Source organism: Suricata suricatta, chromosome 6 (assembly GCF_006229205.1).
Source record: "Suricata suricatta isolate VVHF042 chromosome 6, meerkat_22Aug2017_6uvM2_HiC, whole genome shotgun sequence".
Taxonomy (NCBI): domain Eukaryota; kingdom Metazoa; phylum Chordata; class Mammalia; order Carnivora; family Herpestidae; genus Suricata; species Suricata suricatta.
Window position 1 is genome coordinate 85,114,125 of NC_043705.1, and position 25,558 is coordinate 85,139,682.

Here is a 25,558-nt window from a genome sequence, read left to right on the forward strand (position 1 = left end):
GGAAGAAGACACACTGGACTTTCTCAGTCCTTAGCTCGCCACATGTCTGAGATAATGGGGTCCTGTATGTAAACCCTCAACCCCTTTGATCTGCAGCCCCACTCCAGGGCCCCACCCACAGCTGCTTGAGGGAAGATAGAGGATACTGGGGGGAGCTCCAAGGCTACAAATCTGATGGAAAGGCAACTCATAAAGGCTTAAAGTAGAGTGATTATGAAGAGGGGAGCCCACCCTCTCCTGTCCCTGAGCTCCTTCTCTCAGATCCTCAGTGGTCTTGGGCCTGCTCCCCTAAAACAGCCTCTTTCTCAGTGGTGTAGAGAGAGTAAGTGCTGGAGTATAGGGATCTCTTGCTATCTTTCCACCTTCATTTAAGCTCTGCTTCCCCCAGTGACTCACCCCAGCCCACCCTCAGGTGAAACAAGGAAACGCAGAGCTTTCCTCCACGTGTCCTGCATCCTCAGGCTGGTTCCCTGACCACATAGCTACCCTAGGTCCCAACTTCTGTTAAGCAATGTTCATATTCACTCCAGGACCAGTGAGAACCTGGTTCTCTATCCCCTAAGTCCTACCCAGCATCAGCCCGGTAGCCTAGCACCCCCTTACACACACACACACACACACACACACACACACACAGCCATGAGATGCTCAGGAGCAGCTGAACGGAGAATGGTGCCAGGGTCTCATCACACCACAAACTTATTCTTGGCGAGAGAGTTGCTCTTGGTGGCAGTGTCTGCATGGGCCTGGTAGCCAATGACAATCTTCGTGGAGAGGCCCAGGCGCTCTTTGTAGACACGCCTGGGGGAGAAGGAGAGAAAATGAAATAGCAGCCGGTCCTGGGGATCAGCTGGGACCCCAGAACCCTGGGTCCTTTGCCCATAGTTCCTACCCGAGTTCCAGCCACCATCAGTCTTGCTTTGTGTGTCTTACCCATGTGGAAACCCAAAAGATGACTCTTTAATGAAAGAAAAGAGTCCTGCTAGAAACAGTTTGAAACCTGGATTCCAAACCCTCATATAGGTGGGTAAGGAAAAAGGGGGAGCCAACGTGGAGAGTTCCAGAGGTCTCCCTCACAGGCCAGGCCGCCACCACCACCCCTCACCTTCTCTCCTGGAAGAGACCCTGCACCAGAGATATCCCTCACCCAATGTGCAGCACGCCTGCCTGGTTCTCTGCCTCCCTGGTCCACACGGCAATCTTGTCCGCCTTGGTTCGAATGTTGACAACAGCCCCACACACCTCTCGGCTGTGCTCATCAAAGCTCTCCCCGATCAGACACAGCAGCTGGGGCCAAAAAGGAAGGATGGTGAGACCTCCCCTTCGGTCACAAGGACTGCCCCACCATCCTGAAGACCACTGCCACCACACCAGCCAGCCTCTTCTCTTGGGGACCCCTCCCCCACCTTCCCTCCCATCCCAACCCCCCACTCACGGTCTCCAGCCACAGGCGGTCCAGCTCACTGTGACGCTGCTGCTTGGCAAGACTGACCAGCCAGCGGCCACCCCTCTTATTCCTGCTATCTTCCCACATGGGCTCAATGCCATCCTAAGAGGTGGAATGACAAATCAGCTGCCTCCCTTTCTTCAAAGGGAAGTGGGAACCCAACCAGCTTCCCAGGCCCTGCTCTGGCCCCTAAATAGGCCTCAATAGTCCAAATTCGTTCTTGCTTCCAACTCGTCTGTACAAGCAGCTTCCACCACCAGCCACTTGGCCCCCCAGACCCTCCTATGAGCTCCCACAAGCCCCTGATCCTCAACACTGGTCATCTTTTGTAGCCTAGTCATACATATGTATATGTTTGTCTCCTTTACTGAACTGAGTTCCTTGAGGCAGGAGTTCAAATGGGGAGGGATTAAGGAAGCCTCTGGGGCAGCCCTAGTGTGTGGAGGGGCAGCCATCCCAGGCTGGGCACAGGCCACCTGGGCAAGTCTTTAAACACTGATGTTAGGGCTCAACAGCACACACCTGCTGGGTCAGCACCTCCAGAGATGGGCCTGGACGTTGATGAGAAGTAGCCTCGGGCAATTCTGATGCATGTACCTAGTTCAGAGCCAGGCCAGAGTCCTGGGCTCCTTCCTGGTTCCCCCTTACCCCTTCTCCCCTTCCAGACTCTTAAGTGCCCTAGAAGTACAGCTTCAGTAGGACACTCTATCTGAGCTTCTGTATAGCATTTCCTCAGATTGAAAGTCCCACCTCAGCTCTGAGGAAGGCTGATCTGTGGCACCTGTGGCCTGGGAGATAGGGGGTCAGAGCTTACCTTGAACAAGGCGTAGTCACAGCCGGAAGAGAGCTTGCTGGCCAGCTGGATGTGACTGTACATCCTGGAGAGAGCCCCCCCACCCCAACTCAGGCTGAAAGTCCAGACTTTTTAAGGTCTTGTTCCAACTTGCCTCACCTCACCCCCTCAACTTCTTACCAGACCTCACTGTTTTCCACCCACCTTCAGGCCCCTAAGGCTTTGGCTTACACTCACCCTTCTCACCACACTCCTTGTCTGGAATTCCATCCCTACTTATCCAAACCCTCAAATCCCACCTTCTCCCTGGAGCCTTCCCTAACCATCCAACCCCCTGAAGGGGTTTTAGAGCCCCGGTGCTGGCAGGGGGTGTTTCGGGAGCCTCTCCAGCTGGAGCCCCGGACTCTCACCTGTCCCTAGGGTTTGTGCATCACTTTTCAGTTCCTTTCCCTTGATCACCGTGGACACTATGAGGCAGCCTAATCCTCACTTTGTGGCTGAGACCAGCTCAGAGAGAGGAAAGAACTTGTCCAGGGTCACAAAGCCAAGAAGTGGCAGAGTCAGGGTCAACTCCTGGCCCCTCCCACCTCTCAGACTCTCTTCCTAAGCCCCAAGAAGGTTTCAGGGGGGTCTAGGTCCCAGTCCCAATGATCCCCATGCCCAAGCAGAACCCACCAAGTGCCAGCCCTCAGCAAATGCTGAGAGGTCCCAGGGAGTGCTGGGAAAGTCATGTAGGAATCAGCATCCCTCGAGGGGGGAGGATCTGGGAAGGATCCCCCTGGCTCCGGCCTCCCCTACGAGGAACAGACACTCACGCCCAAAAGTCCTCCACGGTGTCAAACTTGGTGACCAAATGCAGATTGTCCTGCCAGGCTCGACTTCGGTCATTCTTGAAGAACCATAGAGCCCACCTGGGGAGAGGGGAGGCCAGGAGGAAGCACAACGCCCCTCCCAGGCCCGGAACCAGCAGCTCATGCAGCAGGGAAGCCCCACCCCTTCAAGTACAAATAAAAGGACAGGATTTGGGCACAGCCCTGCTGCATGACTGGAGTCAGTAATCCTGAAAGCCTCAAGATGGGGGGTGGGAATTAAACCCAGACCTCAACTGGGTTAAGGCCAGAAGAGCCAACAGGGCCCAAGTCTTAGACCTTTCTTGGGTGAGGAAGTGAGGGGGCAAAAGAGCAAGGCTAGGTGCAAGGCCGCAAAGCCTGCCTTACCTGTTCAGCAGTGGGTGTAACTCCAACCTGACCCCCTGGGGGCCCCCATCCTGGGCTTCCTTCCTCTTCTGGGACAGCAGGTCCCCAGGGAGATTCAGAGCCCCCTTGGTCATTAGGACAGCCGCCGCTGCCCCTTCTTTCTCTTCCTCTTTCTCCTCCTTCTCCTCCCGGTTTTGGGTTCCACCCTCAGCCTCTCCAGCCTGACCAAAGAAAGAAGTCAGGGTAGCAGCAGGCTCCAGCTCAGCCACCCCAGCCCTGTCCCTTGCTACACGAGGGGCAAGAGGGTGGACTCACAGGGCTAGCAGTAGCCATGCGGCTGCTTGGGCTTCGCCCCTGTTGCCCCCAGCTGCCGGCTTTTAACTCACTCGTGCCGCCCCCCCCCCCCAGAGCATGGGGTGGGGAGGAGCTAGCGTGGGGGAGGGAGCTCAGAGGGGAAAGGGCTTGTGCTGTCTTCTATCAGCAAGCATTTAGTGAGCACCTTCTGTATGCAGGGTGGGAGGAGGACAGTGTGAGTAGACAAACCTAGCGCCCACCCACATGGTGCTGGCCATTTGAGGGCTGGGACACATGAAGGTAAAGGTCAATGTTAGGGGTCTGCCCCTAGTGCAATCATGTCCCATTGAGGATGGGTCTAGAACTTAAAGCAGACCATTCCGGAGATGGCAGAAACAGCAGCTCTCATTTCCATGGCCAGGTCAGAGACCTTATGCCTGCCTTGGAGTCTCTTTGCCTCTGCTGCCATTCATTTGGCTACCAACGTCCTCTGACACCAGTGCTTATCTGGTCTCTGGGAGCATCTGAGTTTTTTTTAATATGTAATCATTTTGGGGTGCCTGGGTGGCTCAGGTTAAGCATCTGGATTCAGCTTGGGTCATGATCTCCTCGTTCATGAGTTTGAGCCCCACATTGGGCTCTGTGCTGAGAGCCTGGAGCCTGCTTCAGATTCTGTCTCCCTCCTCTGTGCCCCTCCCTTGCTCCTGCTCTTTCTCTAAAATATTTTTTAAAAAATTTTTAAATATAGTCGCCCTGTTTCTAAATGATTATCTATTAAAAATCTACATTTTGGGTTACTCTTGACAATGTCAGAAGGTCTCACAACACTGGGGCCTCCACCTCATGGGTCTACAATCCAATAAGCTCCCCCTGCCCCTACTGGCCCACTGCACTCCTGCACTTCTGAGTATTCCAACCCAGCATTGATGGGGAAAGGGGAAGGGCAATGCGACAGTTCAAATCCTCCCTCCTCTGACCTCAGCTAAGTACCTGAACCTCAGTTTTCAGTTTCCCTGTCTGTAAAATGGGAATGTTAATGATCTACAATTCAGAAGCTTACTGTATTAAATGATAAAAATTCATAAAGCCCCCAAAATGCCCTGCTGCAGTGGTCAATACGAATCAGCTGAGGGCTACCCTAGGGCACAGGAGGAAGAGGGAGGAAAAGCTCCGGCTCTGGCTACCCTTTCCCTGCCTTCTCAGCAGCACCCTTTTCTGCAAGGGCTGAGGCCTCCCCAAATTTCTTAAGGCTTCTCACCCTCCTCTAGGCCACTTTTTAGGGTCTGGGATCTATAAAGTGACCAGTCTCTTTCCCTCTCCCACACCCAGGGATGTCCATGACCACCTGGAGTGAATATCTGTCGAGCCCACATCCAGGTACTTGCCAAGCATGGGGCTAGGTGCTAGAAGGAGTGAGGAGCAAATAATGAGTGACCCCTGTGCTCTGCTCTATCAGGGAAGCCAGACATCAGCTACTCTTACAAAGACCGGTGTAATCACTAATGCAGACCTCTGAAGGAAAGGAGTCTGCTGATGGGAAAAGATAAAGTCCACAACCTGAACTGGGGGATTTAGAGCGGCGTTTCTTAACGGAGGCGTGGGCAGTTCTCAAGTACACAGGATCAGAATCACCTGCAGGACTTGTTAAAGAAGCTGCTGGTCCCTGCCCCGAGAATTTGATTCCTTAACTTTGGTGGCGTCTCTCTCTCTTCTCTCTCTCTCTCTCTCTCTCTCTCTCTCTCTCTCTCTCTCTCTCTCTTTCTCTTTCTTTTTCTCTCTTTCTCTCTCTCTCATGTTTGTTTATTTTTGAGAGAGGGAGACTGCAAGCAGGGGAGGGTCAGAGAGAGGAAGACAGAATCTGAAACAGGCTCCAGGCTCTGAGCTGTCAGCATGGAGCCCAACTCAGGGCTCAAACTGCAACCATGAGATCATGACCTGAGCTGAAGGCAGACGCTTAACCGAATGAACCCCCCAGGCGTCCCTGAGATTTGACATTTCTAAGAAGTTCCCTGAGGATGCTGGTCAGGAACCCCATTTTGAGAACCACTAGCTTAGGGGCAGTCCCTGGATGAGGTGATGTTTGAGCTGATACCTAAAGCATGAGCAGGAGTTAATTAGGTGGGTGGAGAAAGGCATTTCGGGGACTGGGAGCATCATGTGCAAAGGCCCTGGGGCAAAGGGAACATGGAACACTAGAGGGGGAAAAAAGAAATACCAGTGTGGCTGATGCCTAAAGGAGAAATGGATAGTACATCTTGATCTCAGGAAAGTGGAGAGCCACTGAGTTCTTCAAATGGGTATAGATGGGCTTTCCAGCAAGTTCTTTGGGCTGCTGTGTAGGAAACAAACCCTCTGGTAGCAAGAGTGAGTGGGAGGAGCTCTATTAGGTTGCTAATGTAATTGTCCATGTGACAAGTCTGGTGACAGGGAAGATGGAGAGAACATGATGAATTTCAGAGGTGTTTAGAAAGAAGACTCCATGGTGTTTGGTGATGGGTAGGCTTGGGAGAGGTAAGGCACAGTGTCCCAACTCCCTGCTGCTGCATAGCAAACCACCCCAAAAGTAATGGCTTGAAACAGCAATGATGGTCTATGTGCTCACAGATCTACAATTCATTCATGCTCAATAGGGACGGCCCACCTCTGCTCCAAAGTGCTGTCAGTTGGAGTGGCTTACAGGCTGGGGCTGGAGTCCTCTGCTCCCTCAGTGGGGCAGTTGGTGCTGGCTGTCAGCTGGAACCTCAGCTGGGAGTGTTGGCCAGGACAGCTCCATGTACCTCTCCATGTGGCCACTTGGCTTCCTCACAGCACGGTGGCCAGGTCCCCAGAAGCGGCACCCCAAGAGATGGGAAGCAGAGACAGCCAGTGTCATAAGGCCTGGGCCCCAAACCTGGCACAACATCATGCCTGCTGTATTCTAGTAGTGTCCCAGGGCCCACATTCAAACACAGGGGCATAATCCCACCTCCCAGTTGGAAGAGGATCAAAGAGTTTTGAACAGAGAATGCACTGGAGGAGAGCCAGGCTTGGAGAAAGATCATGAATCTAGATTTGATGGACAAAAAGGGAGAAAGGACCCTCTCCAAGTGCCAGACATGGTCTCAGCTGCCTTAGAGTCCTGGACCAGAGCCTGGCATGGCAGGACGCTGGCAGCCATGGTACCTCTTCCCACATCTTCCAGCATGGGGCAGCCCATGGAGTGTGGAGTTAGGTGACTAAGGCTAGACCCTGGAGCAAACTCCCTGGCCCTTTAGGGTCCTATCGGTTGAACACGCTGGGGCCCTTGAGCCCCAATACTACCATACCGTTTCTCAAATGTCTTGAATCTGCCCATTCCTCTTCCTCCCCACTGCTGCAGCTCCAGGCAAGCCTGGCCATCTCTGACCTGGGCCACTGCCCAAGTCTCTCCTAACGTTCTCCTTGCTTCTACTTCCACCTCCCGATAGGACATTCTCTACTTGCCTCAGAGGGCTCATTTAAAATATTAATCTGATTGCTTAACTCCTCTGTTTAAAACCCTCCAGGACACCCAGGTTCTGGGCCTGCTGGTTTCTGCATGATCCAGCCTTACACTACCTCAAGCACACTGACCCTCCAACAGGCCAGATTTGCTCCTGCCTCAGGGCCTTTGCACTTGCCATGTCTCTTCCAACTCTTTGTGTGACTGACTTCTCTTTGTCCTTCAGGGCCTTGGCTTAAATGTCACCTTTTTTTTTTTTAAAGCTTATTTATATTTATTATTAGAGTAATACAGAGAGCAAGCAGGAAAGGAGCAGAGAGAGAGGGAGACAGAATTCCAAGCAGGCTCCATGCCCTGTCAGCACGGAGCCCAATGTGGGGTTCAAACTCACAAACCGTGAGATCATGACCTAAGCCCAAATCAAGAGTCGGATGTTTGACTGAGCCACCCAGGTGCCCCTCAAATGTCACCTTCTTAAAGCGGTCCTCCCTGACGACCTTATCTAAAGTACACCACTCTCCGTAGCACAACTTACTGAGTTGCTGAATCACTATGTTGTACACCTGAAACTAATTAACATTTTGTGACAACAATACTTCAATGAAAAATAAAGTAGTCCAGTCTCCCCCATGCACTCTTTAACTCCTCACTCTGTTTTATTTCCTTCTTAGCCCTTAACATCACTCATTCAGTCAGTCAGCTATCCATTCAGCAAATACTGACCTAGCAGTTACTTTGCATCAGGCACTGTTTTAGGCACTGGGGAAACACAGATGCAAACAAAATTGATGGTTCCTCCTGCTTCACAAGGCCCTGGGACCATGCCCTTGGACTTCAGCTCTGCTCTGTCAACACTTGGCATTTCATGGTCTCCTCCAGTCATGAGCATCAAACGTCACATACACAGTATACCTCTGGCCCCACGTGAAATCCAGAAGAGCACATACAACAGCCTGTTGACCGCTCCACCCAGGTATCTAATGTGCATCTGTCTCAGGCTTATTGCTTCCAGAGCTCAATTCCTAACCTTCTCCTGTCCCCAGACCTGCTCCTCCCACCATCTTCTCCATCCTCCCCATTGCTCAGCCAAAAATTCTGGAATGATCCTGGACTCCTCTCTTTCTAACCCATCAGCCCATTATCTTCAGCTCTACATTTTAAATGCCTTCATTTATTTTTGAGAAAGAGAGAGAACGAGTGGAGGAAGGGCAGAGAGAGAGGGGGATAGAGATCCGAAGTGGGATCCACGCAGACGGCAGCAAGCCTGATGCAGGGCCCAAACTTACGAACCCTCACGAACCGGGAGATCAGGACCTGAGCAGAAGTCGGCCACTCAACCGACTGAGCCACCCTGGCGCCCCAGCTCTACTTTAAGATGTACCCAGGATCCAGCCACTTTCTTCCACCTCCCATTGCCTCAGCCCAAGCAGCTGTCCTCTTCCCTAGATTATGGAGATGGCATCCGAACTGGTCCCCAGGTCCCAGCTTTGCCTAGGAACAATCTGCTCCCTACACAGTGACCATTAAAAATGAAAGTCGGGGGGCGCCTGGGTGGCTCAGTCGGTTAGGTATCCGGCTTCGGTTCAGGTCATGATCTCACAGTTCTTGGGTTCGAGCCCCGCGTCGGGCTCTGTGCTGACAGCTAGCTCAGAGCCGGGAGCCTGCTTCCGATTCTGTACCTCCCTCTCTCTGCCCCTCCCCTGCTCGCACTGTCTCTCTGTCTCTCAAAAATAAATAAAAGACATTAAAAAAAATGAAAGGGGTGCCTAGGTGGCTCATGGCTCATCAGTTAAGCATCTGACTTGATTTCAGCTCAGGTCATGATCCCAGGGTTGTGGGACAGAGTTCCGAGTCTGGCTTGCACTGAGTGCAGTCTGCTTACAACCATTCTCTCTCTCCCTCTCTCTCATTAAAAAAAAGGGGGGGGGGGACATCACAGGGCTCCTCTGCTCACAGTACAAGGGTTTGCACAGCCCCAGAATTGCTCTGCCTCCTCCCTACTCACTCTGCTGCAGCCGCGCTGCCTGCTGGAAGGTCTTCAAATGTGGGGGCCCACTCCATCAAGATCTTACACCAGCCTTGCCCTCAATTCCTAACTCAAGTAAGGCCTTCCCTGCCCACTGTATGTAACTGTCCAAGCCCTCAGCTCCACGCCAGCACTTTCCATGCCCTTCCCTCCTCTTCTTCACTTCCTGTCCCTGCACAGCACCTCCCAACACACCATGTAGATGACTTATTTATTGTCCTTATCTGCCTCCTTCTACTAGTACATAAGAATCCAGGCCTCTTTCCTTCACAGGTGTGTTCTCTAGTACCTATGCAGGGCCTGGCTCTTAGCAAGTACTCGGAGGTCAGAGGGAGGAGGCAGAGTTGACCATTGGATGTAGCAAGGTGGACATCCCTGATTTGGACAAGAGCAACACAAACAAAAACCTCTTATTTGGTCACTAGTTCTTTTGGCGTCTGTCGCTTCCCACCAGCATGTTAAGTGTTAGAAGAGTGGGGACTTCATTGGTCTTGTTTTCTGTTGACTTTGGTACCCAGAATGGTACCTGGCAAATGGTGGGCACTCAGGAAAAGCTGATTGAAAAGAATAGATGCCAGGGCCAGTTATGACTTCTCTTTGGGTGTTGGGTCCAACATCTGGAAAGTGGGATTGAAAATGCCTGTTCTAAAGGACTGATTTTAGGGATTGATAGAACAGCTCTCGTGCCTGGGACATGATAGGTGTTCAGTAAATATCACCCACTCCTCTCTCTGTTTCCAGCCCTCACCGGCCTGCCTGTCTCCCCCACCCCCACCCCCACCCCCGAGGCCTTGGACAGCAAGAATGTCGATACATATTTAATTGCACTGTCAGGCACCACACACAGGTATAAAGGCCCATCTGGATTTTCGCAAAACCCAGGCAGGGCTGGGATCATCACCAGGATCCTCATGATCCTCTTAAGAGGATGCTTTCTGCCCCAGCTGCCCCAGCTGCTCCAGCTGCTCTGGGGAGGATTTTCTCCCAACAGTTCCCTCCTGCAGGCTTCAACACCCTTCTCCTCGTACATTCTCAGGAAGAGGAGGCGGAAGAGAGGAATGGACAGGCCCATTTTCCTGGGGGAGAGAGAATGGGAACAAGAAGGGGTCCCTGAGAACCCACGTGTTTAGGGCCAGGCCAGAAAGAGGCCCAGGGCCCTGCCCTAAGGGAGGAAGGGGGAGAATGTGGGCAGTGGTGTGACACAAGGTAAAGAATCCACTGTGCTGGAAAGTGGTGGCCCAGTAAGCATACTGCCTTCTTCTGGAGACTGTACATATAGAGAGAGACCAAAAAAAAAAAAAAAAAAAAGTAGCAGATGTTAACACCTGGTGAATCTAGATGAATATTTGGATATTCATTTTATTAATATTGCAACTTTCCTGAAGATTTTATTCACTGTACTATGCTTGCAACTTTTCTCTAGTTGGAAGTTTTTCAAAATAAAAAAAGTTGGGGACAAAAAGAAGTAGTGACAAAGATGCTAGTGGCCCACTTGGTAACCATTTTCCCCTTCTCATACTTTGATTCTAGGAAGTCTATGCCTGGCTAGATGAGCACACTTTTCCAGCCTCCCTACAGCTAGGCATAGCCAAGAGACATGCAGAAGTTGTTAGTTTCCAAAAATTCCTTGTAAGAGAGACAACTGGCATGTGCTCTTTTACCCTACTTCCCCTCCTCCTGCTTTCTGCATAGATATGGTGGCTGGAGGTGCTGCAGCCATCTTGGACCATGAGATGACCTTGAATGTAGAATCTATGACCTAAGAATGGTGGAGCAGGAAGATAGGAGTCTAGGTTCCTGATGAATGTGAAGTCATCAGACCAACTGTGGCCTCTAACTAAAAAGAATAAAAATCTGCTTTGCCTAAGCTTCTGTATTAGCAGCTAAACTAACTGCCGCCTGGTGCTGAACTTCACATGTTTTCACCTGCTGGATCCTCTGCTGAGAACGCTCACCATCACTTACTTTTTAAGGTCCTTCTCATCTTTCAAAACCCAGTCAGAATGTCCCTTTCCCCTGGAGGCTTTCTGTTAAGTACCCCTTCCCTCCCGGGCTCCCATAGCCCCTGCTGCTGTTAAAGTCCCTGAAAGCCCACTTGCTGTGAATCTGAGGTCTCCTTGCTACTTATCACTTTGGCCCCTCTGTAGCATTTAACCAGCTCTCCTCTAATCCTCTCGGTTTCCCTGCTACCCCGCCCTCTAGCTTCTCTTCACTGTGCGGCTCCGTCCCAGCCTGTAAGCTAGGTGCCTGTCCCTGGTCGCACAGGAAGGTTGCAGCGCCTTCTGAGCTCTCTCCTTCTCACTCCATGTTCTCCTGGGCACCTGCACCCTCCCCATGGCTCCAGCCACCACCTCGGTGCTAATGACCCCAAATCCCACAGTGTGCTAGGCTGCCTTAGACCAGTTTATGAGAGCAGTTATTAAAGTTTCAGGAATTTCTGAGCCAGGTGTTAGTCATTATTTAAAAATTAAATTATATAAACTTATGGTTATATAAATTATGTTTAAAACATAATAAACACTCAAAGCAGAACTTTCTAATTATTTTACTATAATCCATACTCTTAAGATTGTTTTTATCTATTTTGCCTATACGGTGAAAATACTGTAAAAGGCTATATACTATATGGCCCCTCTTCCCAATTCTCTGCTCTGTGACATCACATTGACAGTGAGATCAACCATGGGGGAGGAGGGTGGAGAATTTACACCATGGATATGGACAACCTCTACAAACCAAGGTATTTCTCTGCTTAGATAGCCATGTGTTAAAGATTTCCTAGTATACCATGGCCCAAATCTATACGTGGAGCCAGCCCTGGGTGACTTCCTGAGTTCCAGGCTCAGATCTCCTGCTCTCTGCCAGCCAGACACCTCCTCTAGTTCACCTGTCAAGCACCACATCATTAGCCCCAATCCTGCCCCAAACAAACTCGGCATCACCCCCCACCTCCGAGGCTGCCCCATCTCCTCAATGCCTGTTTCATTTTGCAACAGCATCTCTCACCTGGTGTCCAAGCCAGAAGCCTGGGAACTTTCCCTGACTCCCCCGTCTCTTGTGATCTTGCTGTGTCCTACCTCCAAGCCACCTCTACCTGGTCCTACAAAACACAAATCACATTTAGGTCTCTCTTGTCCTTCAAATCCTTCAGTGGCTTCCCAGTTCCTACAGGAGGAAGTACAGATACCCTTCATACGGTCTTTCCCTCCTCCTCCTCTCCCTCCTGCTTGGTCCTTCTTCATCACTGATTCTGACATTCAGCGGTTCTTAGGTGAGAATCACAAAAACTGCTTCTGGCTAATTTAAGCAGACAAGGATTTTATTATCCAACACTGGGGCCAGAGAGTCCTCCTTCAAGACAACACTGCCTGGAATAATGCCCTGAATGACGCTGCCAAGCAGACCCCCTGCTGCTACAGCTGGGCACGGACAAGGCAGCTTGCCCTGCTGGTGCTGGACACTCCCAGAAGCAGTATCACCGCTGCCTGTGGTCCCTGGTAGGAGCTGCTACCACCACCATGACCACCTGCCCTCACAGAGAAGACTGCTTTCCTTCCCTGCTTCTTCAGGTTCCAAGTCTGGGGCTGGGCTGTCTGGGGCTGAGGTCACAGGTCTTGGCTGCAAGAAAGGCTAAGAAAAAACTGCCAACTCCTGGAGGGGGAGATGGATGCTGGCTCATAAGGTGGGAGACTCCCCCAAACATTGGAAGGGGAGAGCGCCGATGCTGAGAGGTCAAAAATAATTACAAGTGTCTTTTATGCTAGCTTTTTATATTATACAAGTAAAATACTATTCAAAGTAAAATAACCTAAGAGCATAAGAAGGAAGGTGATAAAATGTAAAAGCTTCTCTCCCTGAGTGCTCTCAGCCCCACTTGCCAGGGGCAACTACTGTGAACAGTGTTTTGGAAGTCCTTCCTGGTGTGATCCTTACAGATATAGATATAACTATGTATATGTTTGTATATAATGGGTGTGTATAACTGTGTGTCTATGTATCAAAATTGACTAGTTCCATACATTATGGTTTAGCATGTCTCTCTCAACACCATTTCTTGCTACACTCCGATGTCACGTGGGTGCTGCTCATCCTTTTTTAAAAAATTTTTAACATTTTATTTTTGAGAGAGTGAGAGCAGGGGAGGGACAGAGAGAGAGACACATAATCCAAAGCAGGCTCCAGGCTCTGAGCTGTCAGCACAGAGCCCAGTGCGGGGCTTGAACCCATGAACCACGAGATCATGACCTGAGCCAAAGTCAGCCCCTTAACCAACTGAACCACTCAGGCACCCCTCATCCTTTCTAACAGCAACATAGTATTTCACTGGGCGGATGTAACACAATTAACTAGCCATCCTCTACGGATGGACATTGAGACTATTTCCAGTGCTGCAGTGAACATCCTTGCATAAATGTCTTGTGAGTAATTCCAAGGAATCCATTCCTGGAAGGGGAACTGTTGGCTCAAAAGGAGCATGCATTTATGTTTCTGGTAAACATTGCCAAACTGCCTTCCAAAAAGCATGCACCAAATTGCAACTCTAGCAGTGGCCTATGAACACTTTATTCCAGGCCCTGGACAGTTTGGCTGCCTCCTCACCTTCTCACCTGTCACTTACCCTGCATTTCCAGCCACAGTGCCTTTGCCCGCAGCCTAAAATACTTTTCCTGCCTGTCTGGCAGGTAAAAATCTTACCTCTCCCATGAGACCTATCACAGATGTCACATCCTCTGTATAGACATCCCTGACTCCCCTAAGCTGTCAGAGTCCCCTTCTTCTGGGATCTCATAGCTTCTTGGGCATAATTCTGTCACAGCTCCAACTGAGGTCCTATGTGTGCCTGGCATTCTATGGTCATTTGACAATATCCACCATAACACACAAAAAAGTGGTTTTGTTCACCTCCTCATTCCTTTCTGGCTCTCTAGCTCCATTTTGTTTTATCTCTTCCTAAGCACCATCCTGACTCACTGCCTTTGCACTTGCAATTCCCTCTCTGGATCTTGTTGGCCTTGGTCCCTCTTTGGGGCCTCTGCTCCCATTGGCCTCCTCACAGAGTTCTTCCCTGGACACTCTGTCCCAAGCACCCCCTCTAGTCATTCTGTTACATCAGCCAGCCGTTCATTATGTTCATAACATTCTTCATAAGCTGAAACAATTTTCTTAGGTTTAAGTGTTGACACGTTTGCTTTCTGTCCTAGGTCCCATTTCTGCCTGCACACAAACACATCATTGTAAACTCCCCAAGGACAGGGACCTTGTTTTCTTTTTCCACTGTCTCCATTGCCTCAAACTTACCTGGCACCTGTCTAAATGCTCAATCAGGGGTGCCTGGGTGGCTCAGTCAGTTAAGTGTCGGGCTTCGGCTCAGGTCATGATCTCACGGTTCAGGGGTTCGAGCCCCGCATCAGGCTCTGTGCTGACAGCTAGCTCAGAGCCTGGAGCCTGCTTCGGATTCTGTGTCTCCCTCTCTGACTCTCCCCTGCTCTCGTTGTCTCTCAAAAATAAATAAAAAAAACACTAAAAAATGCTTTAAATGCTTAGTCAACCTTCTTTGAGCAAATCATCCATCATCCATTATTTTACAGAAAAAGAAATTGGCATTCAGAAAGGAGAGCTGAGTAGTCCAAGGTCCCACAGTTAGCTGTGCTTTTACTGAGATTCGAACCCCTTTGAACCCCACAGGCAACTGCATGCAGCGTTTCTTCCCTACTCTTGGCACTCTGCATTGTTTCCCCCACCAGACTCAGCTTTTGGGGTCAGGACGCGAGTCTGACTACCAAGGATCCCCAGAGGCGCGTCGGGGGCCGGCCCCGGGAGGCCAGCGGGCTCCGCGGAGATGTCACCCTCCCCGCCCCCTGTCAGTCAGGCTGAGGGGGCGGCGCGGCCGCCAGAGGGGGCGCTGAGCTCAGAGCTGCCGCAGCGCCGGAGCGGGAGCCGGAGCCCGAGCGTGCGAGCGAGCAGGGCGCAAGGCGCGATCCGTGGCTGGCGACGCACCCAACGCCAGGGCACTGCTGAGCCCCGGCTCAGGGCCCGCGGCCCGCTTGCTGCCGACCGACCTGGGCGCCTAGCGAGGCCCCGATTCCCCAATCCGCCTCGAGCCCACCTCGGCCCGGCCTAGCCGAGCCCCGGCGTCCGCCCGCCGCAGCCGCAGCCGCAGCCGCTGCTCCATCCCAAGCCCGGGCTCAGCTTCCAGGTGAGGCGCCCGCGCTCCGGACGCCCGGGCTGGGGAAGGGCTGGGGATGGAGAGGGACCTGGGAGGGATGGGGAAGGGGCGAGGAGCGGAGCTGGGGACCCCACTCCAGAACGGAGAGATCGCTCCGGTAGATGCGTGTCAGTGTGAGCCCCGGGGTATGTGTGACTGCTGCTCTGTGTCTGCAACTGCCTGGGTGGCCGTGTGGACGTGCGCCCGCACCCGTGTTCGTGTGTGTCAGGGTGTCCGTGCGCGTCTGAACGTCTGCGTGTCCTCTATGTGCACGTGAGCGTGTCGGGGGGGGGGCATGTTTGTGTGTATGGTCGTGTGACTCTGTCGTGTGTGTACAGGCAGGCGCCTGGGCTTCGCGCTGAGCCCAGCACCCCGGGTCCTCGGGGCTGCAGGTTGCGGGGCCCCGGATAACCGAGGCAGTGGCTCCTCCCGCGTCCCTGGGTTTCAAGGACGCTAGGACTCGTCGTGGCCCTGTGGCCTCACGCTGGGCAGGGGGTAAGACGGGAGGGGGCTCCCGGCCCAGAAGGGCGTCGGGGTCTCAGGAGGGAGGCGAGGGGAGGAGAGGGGGCCCCGGCGACCCAGGGGAAGGGCTAGGGTGAGGGTGTGCGGCCAGCGCACCCGTGCCCGTGTGTTCGCCCTCCCCAGGCCGCCAGGATGGACGTGTTCATGAAGGGCCTGTCCATGGCCAAGGAGGGCGTCGTGGCCGCCGCCGAGAAAACCAAGCAGGGGGTCACCGAGGCCGCGGAGAAGACTAAGGAGGGCGTCCTCTACGTCGGTGGGCAAGGGGCAGGGCTTTGGGGCTACCGAGTTCCGGTGTCCTTGGAGGGAGTGTGGCTGGGGTCCTTAGCGGGAGGGAGTTCGGGGGGAGGGCTCTGGGCAGGAGAATATGAGTCAGCAGATGGGGCGGGGTCAGCAGGGGTCATTGGGGACACAGCCAGCTGAAGGAAGCCTGGGTCAGTGATGATACCTGTGGGGAGAGAGAAATGGGGGGAAGAGCTGGGGAGGGTGGGGCTCAGGGCCGGGGACCAATGCATTGGTCAAAGCAAGTAGTCTTTTTTTTTTTTTTCCTTATTCTTCACATGATTAATAGTTACCTGGTGTTGAGCCCTTACTGTCAGCCGAGTGCTGTCAAATGCCATAATGCCCATTACCTCACTTTTGCTCCTGGCCCATTCCACAGAGGTCTAACTATCCTGCTCAAGGTCACACAGCTGCTGACACCTGAAGCTGGAGTTTGAGCCAAGTTTTACCGACTCCAAAGCCCCTCTCCTTGTAGGCCCTCCCTCCTCTATTACTGGGGCTCCCTCTTAACCCTCCTCACCAACTACTTCCACCTCTGCATTGCTCTGAGGGTCTTCCTGCCTCCCAATGCCTGTGGTTGCACAGTTGCCCTCTCTCCTCGGGGCCCATCCTCCTAGCAGCTTCCAGCAGTGTCAGGAGAAAGGCCAAGTGGTTAAAAATCTCTCACCCTAAGTGTGAGAGGAGACGGAGCCCATGGTATCATTTGCATATGGGGATGCAGGGCCCCAAACCGACATTTACTGAATTTATATGGTGATTCAGGGCTTACTAGTGTGTAGTAGGCAGAATGAGCCTTCATGTGCGCTGGAGAGTCTGGTTAATTTGCCCAGGTTTGTGGCAGATTTGGGATGGGGGTAATGTGAAAAATATGTGTTGACTTTTTGCTAGGTACTAGTAGGTGCTGACTCTCCTAATAGTGATACAGATCATTCCCATAGTGGAATGTGACATCTGATGGTTGGGATGGGGACCCCTTCAGTAGGGGAATCAAAGAGGGTGGCATTTGAGCTGAACCCCAAAGAATAAGGAGCTGAGTGCAGAAGAGAGTTGGAAGAAGCAGAAAAGGCCTTAATGAGATAGGCCTGGAGAGCAGAGGGCAGGAAGCAATGGTAGGGGATGAGATCAGAAAAATGGGCAAGAGCCAACTCATGAGAGAGCCCTTGCGGGCCAGGGCAAAGGATTATTACAACTGCCACAGGAGACTATAAGCCAGGGACTGACATGATCTGACTTCAGTGTAGCAAGGTTCCTTAGGCTTTTGGGGAGAGACCAGATGCAGGGAGGCCTGCTGGGAGGTGGTACCGACAGAAGTTGAGGGTGGCTGGAGCTAGGGCACAGGTGATGGAGACAAGGCAGGGGATTGAGCCCACACCTGCCAGGCCCCAGCTTTGGCTTCCCTCTTGCCTCCCCCTACCCAGTCCTTTCATTCCTATGGATCCCTGGCACCCTGACATGGTCTCCCTGCTACCAGACTCGAAGTGCCCCCTTCCCCTTAGTTTGGCACCTCCTACTCCTCCCCCTGCCTCGGAACCCCTGACGGCCCCCAGTTCCCACACATTAAAACCTCAGCTCCCGGTGCTCGCTTTGGCAGCACATAGACTAAAACCTCAGCTCCCTATAGCCGCGGTTCACAGCCCCACCTCAGTCTGTATTTCCATCTCTGCAGACGCACAGGCAGCATTGATGTGCTCTGTGCAGGTCCAGAAAGCACAGCTCGCTATTCCTCATCTGCACGGCTTCTGGTGCCTGAGATACCCTCCCCAGGCTCCTTTCTGCATATCCACCTGCTCCCCATTTGTGCCCTCTCTGCCATCACGTACCCTTGGAGGCTGGAAGTCCCCTCCCCACAACCTGAGTTCCAGGACACCAAATCCGCCCTTCTCTTACCCCCATCTGACAGTGAGCCATTGGCCCAAGGCATGGCACAGAGCAGGTGACAACAAATGTTTGTGGGAGGAATGACTGGGCACAAGGAGCCCGCCCCCTGCTGTCTCTGTCTGACTGACCTTAGCCTGGAGAAGCCTTCCTTCCCATGCTGCCCTCTCCTCCTTCACCAGCCTCAGCCCTCCGAGACACCCACTGACCTATTCTGCGGTCTGCCAGCTGTTGTCTGTGTTGCCAAATCCTCAGTGTAGGAGACTCCCCACTTCCCCGAGGGCTCCTGCCATCTAGCCTTCCCAGCAGCGACCGTCCTAGAAGACCTAGCCAGTGCTATGAGTGTCAGTCACCCTCATACCATCATGCACCTGAGACACCCCTCATGTCATCCAGAAGGAGGAATTCACACCCCAGTTAGGAGAAGAGCCTTTAGTAAAAATGGAGTTGGGGGCTGGTGGGTGTGAGTGTCCATAGGTGAGATATGGGCAGTCAGGCATCAAGGGCACCAGAGGAACTTTTCCAGATACAAAGCCCCCAACTCCAGCCCCATGCCCATCCCCACCTGCTCACCCTGGATGAAGAGTTAAATGAAACGGGGGAGGTAGAGTGCTGGCTCTCCGGCAACATGCCCCAGAGGGGTGTGGGTATCATTTCAGGTGGAGAAGGGGCAGACTGTGGTGGGAGAAATCACAGTTCTCAGGAAGTAGGTGTGGAGGACTCAGTGCAGTGATGAAGGGTTTACCTGTGGGATTTGGGGGCCCAACGAGGCAGTGATGAGGCCAGGGTGCCCACTGTTGTCTGGGTCTCTCTGCCCACTCTGTAACCACCATGCTTGCCAGAGTGTCTGTTCTCTCAGGTCGGAGTCCTTATGTGTGCTCCTTTTTGTCCCTGCAGGAAGCAAGACTCGAGAGGGGGTGGTACAAGGAGTGGCCTCAGGTACCAGCCCAGCCCTGGCACAGCCCCTTTCCCGCACCTCGGGCCTGGGATCTGGCTGGGATCTGGAGGTGGGGGGCTGGTGGAGGAAAAGGGCACCCCCCAGAGATTCCTGAGAGTGTGCTCCGTGAGGGAGGCAAAGCCTGGGACACCACAAGGGAGAGATGCATCTATGTCTGCTTCACCTTGGCCAACCCCCTTCCCAAATCCTCTACCTGCTCCAGTGGCTGAAAAAACCAAGGAGCAGGCGTCACATCTGGGAGGAGCTGTGTTCTCCGGGGCTGGGAACATTGCAGCAGCCACAGGCCTCGTGAAGAAGGAGGAATTCCCCACTGATCTGAAGGTGAGCTATCCTCTCACCACGCCCGCACACGCGTGCGCATGCATGTGCACACACACACATACATGCACACACCATGCTGGGCACACATGTATGGGTACCAGTAGGCTGCTGGCTCCTCCAGCCAGCCTGGGGCACACCTTGTCTCATGTTCTGCAGGGCCCTGCTAGACTCAGCTCAGAATGAGTCTGCATGAAGCTGTGTATGGGTGTGGTGCTTCCTGTGACAGTGACCCAGATCTGATTATGTACATGTATCCTGCTTGTGAGTGTGACCTGGACCACTTAGGGCCACGTCTGCGTGTCACTGATTGCTCATTCATTTCTTGTCATTCAACGAGTATGCATGCCAGAGAGGAATTATTCTAGAGGTTGCCAAAGTGAATATGTTCTTATGTTTATGGACCTGACACTGTAGTGGGAGAAGATAGGCAGCAAAATGCCAACCAATAAATAAGATGGTTTCAGATCGGAATAAGTGCTATGAAAAAAAGACAAAGGTGATGCGATAGTCAAGTGGTAAGGGGACTACTTTAGTTAGGAGGGCTTCTCTGACAAGGTGACATTTGAGCCAACACCCAAGGGATGAGGCAAACCATGTGAGAATTGTATTTAAAGCAGTAGGAATAGTATGTGCAAAGGCCCTGAGGCAGGCAAGAGCAAGTGTTGGCCATGGGGGAAGGGTGAATTGTGCATCACATATTTGTGTGCAGGCTTGTTCCTCCAGGAGGAGTGATGGTTGCTACCCACTGTGCATGATAGCAGATACCTTCATTAGAATACACTACAGCTTAAGAGCTGTGAGCTCTGAAGCAATGCAGAGTTGGGTTTGAATCCCAACTCCACTGCTTCTGACTGTGTGACCCTGGGCAGTTCCCATCACATCTCTGAATCTGATTCTTTGCCTTTAAGACAGAAGATGAATATAATAGGGCTCTAACATAGATTAGGGAGAATATATATCAGAGGTTCTCAAAACCTATGTGTGCATCAGAATCATCGGGAGGTCAGGTTAAAATGCAGACTGCAGGCCACATCCTTAGAATTTCTGACTCTGTAGGTCTGAGGTGGGACCCGAGAGTTTGCGTTTCTAACAGGTTCCCAGGGGATGCTGATGCCGTGGTTCAAGGACCACATTTTGAGAACCACTGAGGTAAAGAGCCTGGCTTGCATCCAGTGAGTGCTTAGTAAGAGATGATAGCCCTGAGATCGTATGAGTGATTCATACCTGCTCCCAGGGGCTCATGTGCCCAAGGTGTGCACGGAAGTGTACCAGCGTGACGGCGCACTCTGTGGGCCCCGACGTCTGCCAGAAATTCCTCCTGTGAGGTGCTCCGTGTCTGCCACATACAAGTGCAGATTGCCTTTGTGGGCGTGAGGATCCCCTTCAACTTTTGGTTTGGGAGACTAGGTACATTCTGCATGAGTGTATCTGCTGGGCTCTGGGAGGAGACCCCACACCACCCTTCACTGCAGGCATTTGACACAGTTGGTCCTTTCTGCTGTTGGAAGCTGGGACTTGCCTCAGAAGTTCTGGTTCAAGTCCTGCCTATGTGACTTCCCATTTATTATCATTATTTCCGGGGATCACTCCCATTCACTGACGTCTTGTATGGGCAGGCAGTGTTCTAGACATGTTGGAGTAACTCCACAACTAGCCCACTTTATAGATGAAGGAACTGAAGCCCAGAGAGGTGAAGTGACTTGCCCAAGATCCCAGCTCCTGCCTGCCTCTCTAAGAAGGTGGTTGGGAGGGAAAGCTCACCGGAGGTGCTTGTTGCCAGCACAAGGCTGGGCCCCTGTGCTGGGAGCTGGAGTGCAGGGAGAGCCAAGTCTGAGTCTGAGTTGTCAGCCTTGAGGCTATTTGTGAGGGGTCTTTGCACAGAACCATCTCTCTCAGACCTCCTTCCTCCCACCAGCACTTTTGACACCTCTGCTCTCAGGGAGCTCAAGATCATGGATTTCCTATTTAAACAACGGCCCTTGGGGGCTACCAGGCATGGGGAGCCCGTGCAAGTCCAGGGTGCACATTTCTGAGTGTCTCCGCTTTCCCGCCCATGTGCATTATCATGAGACTCTCCCCACCTTCTTCCTCTCATTTCACATTCAAGGCAGCTGAGTTTATGGGTGAAGTGACTTACCTGATGCCAAACAGCTAGTGAGTGGCCAGGCTAGGATGTTTATTAAGTAAACTTTTTACTGAAGTACAATATACATGCAGAAAGCACACAACTCCATGAAATTTTCACAGAGGGAACCCGCCCCTCCATGTAACCAGCACCCACACCAAGACACAGATCATCAGCCCCTCAGATACCTGCCTTAGACCGCCTTCCAGTCCCAAGCCCCCCGGACCCAGACTAGGGCAAGATGAATGAAGCATCTGGGGCATGAAATTTGAGGGGGACACTCACTCTGGGGTCTCTTTTGCATGGCCTTGCAAGTGAGTACCTTCTTAACATTTGCACCCTTATTCACCTTGCCTTTGTCCTGGCCCTGCCTTCCCCTTCAAAGGCAGTTGCTTCTTGACTTCTGACACCACAAATTAGTTGGGTATTTTTCAACTTCATATAAATGTTATCATCAAGTACATGCTCTTCTGTACGTAGCTTCTTTCACTCAACAGTGTGAGATTCAGTTGTGTGCGGTATACATTGTCATTCTTCATTCTCGCCACACACCACCCATCCTGTGGTTAGCCACAGTGCACCCCTCCGTTCTACTGTTGTTGGACATCTGGGTCATTCCCAAATGATGTGCTGAAGCTGCGATTTTTTTTAGAAAGGTTTAAAGTTTATTTATTTATTTTGAGAGAGAGAGTAGAGAGAGAGAGAGAGAGAGAGAGAGAGAGAGAGAGTAAAGGAGGGTGGGGGGGGTGGAGGGAGAGAGAGAATCTCAAGCAGGGCCCCGCACTGTCAGCATGGAGCCTGACTTAGGGCTTAAACGCATGAATTGCAAGGTCATGACCTAAGTCGAAATCAAGAGTCAGACACTTAATCAACTGAGCCACCCAGGTGCCCCACAAGCTGGGATTTTTAATACTGGGTGACTCTGAGCAAACTAATATTTCCCCACCTCCTAGGTCTTGGTGTACCCATCTGTACACTGGGGGAAATGAGCCAGGTGAGGAGCTATAAACTCAGGTGCCCCCAGGGCCCACCTACACTGGTGATGTGAAGGTACTGAAACTGCCTGGTTCGGGGTAAGGCAACTAGACCACAGAGGTGGTCAGGCAGGCCTTCTCCGTGCCAGCCCCCCAGGCTCCAGAGATTCTTCTCTCTGCCCAGTAGGGAGAGACTGTGGTTCTATGTGGAAAATGGTGGGGGGGGTACTCCCTACCTCCAGATTCCCCCAGGGCTCCAGGAGTGTAGCAGCCCACACGTGGCCTTGTGCAGCCATGCATGGACCCCAGGTTATTGTGTGTGCTGTGTCTTGTGCTTGTGCACATACATGTGCTCACCTGCAGGTGGCTGGCCGTGTGTTTGGCAGCCCCCTACTCGTGTGCCTGCTGGTCTGTACCCATCTGGGCAGCAGATACAGGGGGGGAGGGGAGAGTCTTAGCTCACACATCCAAGCAACACCATGAGCTGTTGCTTCCAGCTTATCTTAAAATAGCAACAGCTGAAGAAACCAGGCCACATAGGACCCTGGGGGAGGGATGGGTGGAAGGTGGCAGGGGAATGGCTCAGAGCTCCTGCCCAGCCCTGTCTCACAGCTTCCATCTCCCTCCAGCCCAGAGGAGCCTCCAGGGTTGTCTCTGGGGTCCTGATGCCCACCAGAGGCTGACAAGAGGCAGGTAGTAAAAGGGTGATTGAGTCTGCAATCTCCCCATCCCAGTCCAAATGATGAAAGTGCAGGAGGCGACCTGGCACTAGAGGGATATGGAGAGCCACCTTTACCCTCGCCACTCCCAGCTTCATGGTGATCTGGGGCGATTTCGCCCCTCACACCTTCATTCCACTTCTGAGGCACACCAAATAAACTAATTAAACCTTCTGGTTGTACTTCCAACAAAGCTCAGCGTTTTCCCACTCAGCCAAAAGCTTCCCAGGGTACAAATTTCAGGAGCATCTCCAGCTGCCCTCATAGCCCTGTCCCTTCTCTGCCCGCAGCCAGAGGAAGTGGCCCAGGAAGCTGCTGAGGAGCCGCTGATCGAGCCCCTGATGGAGCCAGAAGGGGAGAATTATGAGGAACCACCCCAGGTGAGGGGTGTCAGGGCTGGGGGCGGGAAGCTTTGGGCATCCCAGAAGATTGCCACCATCCCCAGCTGGGGTGGGAGGAACTGGTAGAGTACATTGGGCCAGGGAACTTCACACCCCCCTTTTCTAGAACCCTAGGCCCTAGGAGGTGGAGGCAGAGAGGGAGGACAGATGGTGCCTAGCATTGGGCCCCAGGCACCGCTGCCCTGGAAAGTCCCAGCTTCCCACAACTTCCAGGTTCCTCCCTTACCCGGGAGAGGGGCATGCACTACTCCTCCTCTAAGAGGAGATGGGGGGGGGGAGGGGCAGAGCCTGGCCACTTGGTCTCCAACCCCTTCCTTTTTTGCTCTTCCCCACTCCACCCCCATCCCTCTGCTGCAGGAGGAGTATCAGGAGTATGAGCCAGAGGCGTAAGGGCCCAGGACGGCCCCCCACCAGCAGCACAATTTCCTCCTTGTCCCCTGCCCCAACCCCCAGAGCCAGGGCTGTCCTTCTACTCCTTTCCCCCAAAACACGAGATCTTCCTTTGCTCCGAGGCGTCCCCTCGGAGCCTGTGTTGGTGTCTGTCCACCTGTCTGTCCTACCCGCCCGCATCCAACCCTGGGGCGTGGACAGGGCCGGGGCTGTTGCCCCCACCTATGTTGCCCCCTCCCCACCACATCCCGTCCAACGTCTGCGCGGGTGTAGCATGTTCTATGTATTTTTAAACGAAGATCAGAAAGTGACGGCTCCCCCCACACACCCCCGACAGAGGCTCTCCGAGGGCCCCCCGGGCAGCCCCAGAGCCCTCCTCGCCATCTCCCACAACGACCCCAAGAACCTTTTTTTTTTTTTAAACCAAAACCAGGAGCCAGGCTGTGCCATGTCCCCTCCCTCAGCCGGCCCAGTCCGAACGTGGGCGTCGTGTGTCGTGATTGTGGCATGGAGAGTCCCCCAGCCCCCGTGTGAGCGTGTCCTGGGTGGGCGGGCCCGGGCGCCTCTCCCTTCGCGTGTCCACGAATAAAGCCAATCTGTCTATAGCCGCCACCGCACCGGCAAAGGCAGGGTTGGGAGGTGGGTGGGGGCGGCCGACCGGCTTCCAGGTCCAAGACTGCTCTACTCCGCTCTTTGCGGCCTGGCACCCTCAGTCCAGGTACAAGACTGACCACCTCGGCCTTAGTTTCTCCATCTCCTATCCTCCCCTGGGATGACCTGGGGGGAGAGGGTCTACCCAGGCTGGGAACAGCTGTTGGCTAAAAGGCGTAAAGGTGGCCTCAGGCGCCACCTGCTGGACCCTGAAAAGGCTGCTGGGAGTGCAAGGCCAAGGGAAGGAAGCCCAGCGTCGCCCCAGGGCACGGTCGAGGGACTCACACTTCTCTGCACACTCAGAATAGCGACGCGGATGACAACGCACGGGCAGACATGTGTACGCATACTCTGGTCCTAGAGCGCCAGCCCGAGTGTACGCACCTTGGCAGGCGCACATGAGCAGACACGCGTGCACACACACTGATCGGCACGTGCAGAGTCGCGCACGCAGTCACATGCACGCTTCAGAGGAGCCCTCGGAAGCCAGCAGCGCAGGCACTGAAAGACCCCGCTTACGCGCCAGCAGAGCGTTTACAGGTGCATACTCCAGCGCACACCTAACACAGAAAAACCCACCCAAGGGTAAGGGGAATGGCAGTTGCCTCAGTGGGAGGCAGAGCTCGGGCAACTGATGCTCTACCCCTCCCGGAAAGGCGTTTGAAGGTTTTCGGCTTTCGGCTGAGTTGGCCGAGGGTACGTAGTAAGCTGAGAAGCCGGCCAGGAGCTCTGAGCTGATCGGGATAGGCACTAGAGGGCCCCCAACACCGTCTAGGCGTGGGGAAGAAGGAGGCGGAGACGCGGCGGTGAGGCTCAAAGGCCCCGCCTCCGGCAAGGGGAAGGCGCTGTTCTGATTGGCACAGAAGCACCCGCCGAGGCTCCGCCCCCACCGGTGCTGCGCTCCGGCCTCTTTTGCCGCAGT

The 25,558-nt window shown here is 53.2% G+C and overlaps 2 protein-coding genes across 3 annotated transcripts; one reads left to right on the top strand and one right to left on the bottom strand.

Moving 5' to 3' along the window:
- Positions 1 to 686: 686 nt before the first annotated feature.
- EIF4E1B (eukaryotic translation initiation factor 4E family member 1B) lies at positions 687 to 15,388 on the bottom strand. The gene is made up of 7 exons (XM_029941241.1): positions 15,323 to 15,388; positions 3,458 to 3,657; positions 3,056 to 3,151; positions 2,262 to 2,325; positions 1,436 to 1,549; positions 1,148 to 1,287; positions 687 to 801 (listed from the first exon to the last, which is right to left on the bottom strand). Exons 1-7 carry the CDS (start codon positions 15,386 to 15,388, stop codon positions 687 to 689), a joined length of 795 nt encoding a protein of 264 aa, XP_029797101.1.
- Positions 15,116 to 24,593, top strand: SNCB (synuclein beta). 2 transcript variants are annotated; one of them, XM_029942799.1, is made up of 7 exons: positions 15,116 to 15,412; positions 15,760 to 15,916; positions 16,067 to 16,196; positions 18,995 to 19,036; positions 19,258 to 19,376; positions 23,485 to 23,574; positions 23,953 to 24,593. In XM_029942799.1, the coding sequence occupies exons 3-7, from the start codon at positions 16,076 to 16,078 to the stop codon at positions 23,983 to 23,985; spliced, it is 405 nt and encodes a 134-aa protein (XP_029798659.1). In that variant the 5' UTR covers positions 15,116 to 15,412; positions 15,760 to 15,916; positions 16,067 to 16,075; the 3' UTR covers positions 23,986 to 24,593. The 2 variants fall into 2 exon arrangements, with proteins under 2 accessions (XP_029798659.1, XP_029798658.1); XM_029942798.1 differs by lacking the exon at positions 15,760 to 15,916 and having other exon boundaries at positions 15,117 to 15,412.
- The last annotated feature ends 965 nt before the right edge of the window (positions 24,594 to 25,558 follow it).

Coding starts and splice junctions, on each gene's coding strand:
- EIF4E1B (XM_029941241.1), bottom strand. CDS start 15,388: ATGGAGCAGCGGCTGCGGCTGCGGCTGCGGCGGGCGGACGCCGGGGCT. Junction 2,326..3,055: donor ACCGTGGAGGACTTTTGGGC/GTGAGTGTCTGT, acceptor GGCTCTCTCCAG/GATGTACAGTCACATCCAGC. Junction 1,288..1,435: donor ACCGCCTGTGGCTGGAGACC/GTGAGTGGGGGG, acceptor TTTTGGCCCCAG/CTGCTGTGTCTGATCGGGGA.
- SNCB (XM_029942799.1), top strand. CDS start 16,076: ATGGACGTGTTCATGAAGGGCCTGTCCATGGCCAAGGAGGGCGTCGTG. Junction 16,197..18,994: donor GGAGGGCGTCCTCTACGTCG/GTGGGCAAGGGG, acceptor TTGTCCCTGCAG/GAAGCAAGACTCGAGAGGGG. Junction 19,377..23,484: donor AATTCCCCACTGATCTGAAG/GTGAGCTATCCT, acceptor CTCTGCCCGCAG/CCAGAGGAAGTGGCCCAGGA.